This window comes from Pocillopora damicornis, chromosome 10, assembly GCF_964200805.1.
Source record: "Pocillopora damicornis chromosome 10, jaPocDami1.2, whole genome shotgun sequence".
NCBI lineage: Eukaryota > Metazoa > Cnidaria > Anthozoa > Scleractinia > Pocilloporidae > Pocillopora > Pocillopora damicornis.
In genome coordinates, this window is record NC_142679.1 from 13,782,328 (window position 1) to 13,785,776 (window position 3,449).

At 39.4% G+C, this 3,449-nt stretch overlaps 1 protein-coding gene across 2 annotated transcripts in view; it reads left to right on the forward strand.

Annotated features, from left to right (window-relative positions):
- LOC113675439 (cytoskeleton-associated protein 5) overlaps positions 1 to 1,824 on the forward strand; it is a 34,339-nt gene extending 32,515 nt beyond the window's left edge. For both annotated transcript variants that reach the window (XM_027192007.2, XM_089185123.1), the window contains 3 exons: positions 62 to 144; positions 226 to 327; positions 541 to 1,824. In XM_027192007.2, coding sequence (XP_027047808.2) covers positions 62 to 144; positions 226 to 327; positions 541 to 654 — 299 coding nt within the window. In that variant the 3' untranslated portion in view covers positions 655 to 1,824. The remainder of the gene's footprint in view (positions 1 to 61; positions 145 to 225; positions 328 to 540) is intronic.
- The last annotated feature ends 1,625 nt before the right edge of the window (positions 1,825 to 3,449 follow it).

Consider the following 3,449-nt stretch of genomic DNA (forward strand, 5'->3'; position numbering starts at 1 on the left):
GACGAGAATACACTTTTGAATTTTTGTTATTCGTTTGAATGTTTCTGTTTTTCATCCGAAGACGATGCCGATGCCTACAGAGACAGACTGAAGGTTCTAAGAATGAGAGCTGGCCTGGATAATCAGTCGAACACTGCATCAAAGGTTTGTAGACGCATCTCTTTATACTGTGCGGCTTTCGGCATAGTTCGTTGACATTGTCTTACACTGCGTTTCACTATTTAGAAAGCGGAATCAGGAGACCAGCGTGTACCAGAGTACGAGGAACCGTCCACTGACGAACGATCACTGAGTGCAGCTGATAAGAAACCATCCTACATAAACATTGTAAGTCATATGGTGCGATTGAATTTTTATCTTAATAAATTCAATGAAGCCTACGCCAGACCCTCGATACGTGAATGAAAGAAACTCGCGCTCACGTTCCACTTGCACTCCCGCACGCACTCGCACTCGCACACGCACTCGCACACGCACTCGCTCATTAATTCAATAATTTATTTCTTCTTTTATGTATATTTATTTATTAATTTTTTGCAGCCCTCAGTTATTTCACAGTCTACGGATACCACTGATTCGATAACAGCAGATCCAGATAGCATATTGGACATCAAGAAAAGACTCGAGCGCATCAAGAATAACTCAAGGAACTGATGTGTATAATTGTGTGGTTCATCGTAACCAACAAAACAAATACTGAAAATAATTCCAACATGCGTAAATGGAGCAGCGGTGCCAACTTGTCTGTGTAGAATTAAGTAGCAACCAAGACACCTCGGAATGGCAAAAAACTGCAATTGGGTTAAACGTTTGTTCTCTCAGCGGTATGCTCTGAACGAGCTGTGAACGGCTTCTCATTGGTTAACAATGAGAAGCGTTGAATGACAATGTGGTACTGCAGTACATGCAATTGGTTTTCCATTTTCTCTCTGAAAGTCCGTCAACGTCTTCTCATCGGTTAAAATTCAGGTTTTAAATTTCCTCAATTCTGGGCCTTACATCCCATCACAAGCCGTGAACTAGTATGTAAGATGATGTCATGGTACTTTGGTCAAAGCACTTTTGGTTGTCGTCTTTGTTATGGTGGCGCTTAACAACACCGTTGAAAAAAATGAGTGTCTTAAGTTGAACTAAATGTGTTCAGAGTAAATCTTACGTCGAGTTGTGTTCCTTCGTTGTTGTTGTTGTTGTTGTTGTTGTTTTTTTTAGTTCAGCGGTGTTCCTGTTGCCGCAAATGAAGAAATGCAAATTCTTCGTTTAATTCTTCTCGAATGTGCAGAAAGCAAAGGTTTATATTTGTACAGTACTGAAAATGGTAATCATTGCATTATTTTCGTACCACGTAAATTATTCTTTGCTTTCTAAGGGAGTATAAATTGCATCTTGTGATCTCGTAAAATAAATCTCTGAGGAAAATTACCAGAAAAGGTATTATGAAACAGGTGTGTTCCATTACTAGCCGTTGTTCGGGAAATGAGTCTGCGTTTACCCTACCGAAGTCCTTCTCGGGAGAATTGCCGATCGTAATCGGGAAAACGGCGGAAATTGAGCCATGCGTTGAACAGGAAATAATTGAGATCACAATGGTGTTCATAAACGAAGTCGCTTTACTAAATATTTCAGAAATCATCACTCTTTCTGATCCACAGTCACGGGTGCACTTTGTGGTTGATAGAGATGTCAATCCTCGCATGTTGTATCTAACAAGGGGCAATTCTCACTGTATAGAAGTGTGGTAGTTTTTTTGTGATGAGAAAGTAACATATCTTATACAGTTGAATAGAGTGCTTGTACATACAGATTAAAAAAGCTAAAAGAACGTTACTATTTTCGTCTCTTGTTGTCATATTCAACTTATAATGTATGAGTGCCGATTTTAATGAGACGCCGCTTTGCGCCTGTTATTTACACGGTTAATTATCTTGGCGTAAAACCTTTCAATTTGCCCCAAGAACTCGTGTTGACGTGAGAAACCACAGGTAGCCCAAGCTCGCAAAATATGCAAATTAAACCAGATGAACTAACACCGTGATAAACAGCCTTCACTCAGCCAAGAAAATTCAGATGGAACCAAGGAACAACTTCTTAAGCGAGGTAAGTTTGTTTTTATTCTAGACTAGTAAAGATTTTTTTGGTTGTGAATGCGACCGTTTATTCCCATACAAATCCTCATATTTCGGCCATAGTGCCACGTAAACATATTAGCTAATTACATTTTCACGAGGGTTCATTTGGCGAGCTTGGGCAAATTTTGATGAAACGTTTCAAGTCGAATGATGATTGGGTACTAAAGTATTATGGTTTCTATTTCAGACCCTTATTCACTCATGGCTCGTCAGACGATCTAAGCGGTCCCGGAGACCCAAAATATATTGACAGCTAATCTTTGTAGGAAAAAATTACGTTTCAAATTCGATATTTACAATACCATCTGTTGACCCTTTACGGGCCAACATCATTATGCATAATCTTCATACCATTCTCTTTGCCTTTCTTAAAGTGCTGACAAGGAGAATTTTTTTTTTTAACATCAAGAGCCTCTGTTGGTGATCTTTGTCCTCAACCTTAATGTGTGATTCAGTGGCTACATTGCGAGGAGAAATATGATGCGAGTCATTAAATAGGGTCAAAAGATTGATAACTTCATTTCTAGTCTCCTTGCGACCGTTTTCTGGGATGTCATAAGAGTTATTCGTGGGAGGGTTTCGTGATATCCCCGAAGAGCGCTGACTTAATTATTAGCTTCACCCTTCCGATTCCTGCTTTCATTCTGCTCTCTTTGGGGATATACTTCGGTGTAAGAGCCTCAGAAGTTTTCTATTTTTCTGTTGCCATCATAATCATTGGTTCTAATGCTTGGACTGTTTTGCTTTACTTTCACTGCGTCACTCGTGAACGAAATAGGTCTTGTAAAGAGAGTAAGCCCAATTTGATCTTTTTCCATTTTCTCCCTTAGTGTTTTCAAGTATATCTTTACGTTGACGGCAATTTAGTATGTTATAGCGAAACAAGTCGCAATATTATGACGTTGGTAGCTCCTTTAAAGTCCTCGTTATTCTTAATAAGGAACATTTAGCTCTTGATACGGTGCGTGGGTTCGGCCTAGAACAAAGCTCGACCTTCTTATGATAGGGCACTGTACACGTGATAGTCAAGTGGTCTGCCAAAACAGAAATACGGCAGGCAAACATTTAAAGAACTTTCGCGAAATTGACCAATGTTTATCCAACTCTATCTCAAAGGAAGTCTCGATACCCACTAAACACTAGAAAAATACTTCCTGTACACTAGTGGTTATTAAAAAGTAATGCATAAAATGCAAATACTGTAAGAGGGGAAATGTAAATCGATTGTTAGTTTTCTTCTCCAACAAAATGTTAGTCTCGCCGACCCCCTCAGCAAATCGCTGACTTTTTTTTTTGTTGGCTAATCAACGCACCCTCTCCTCT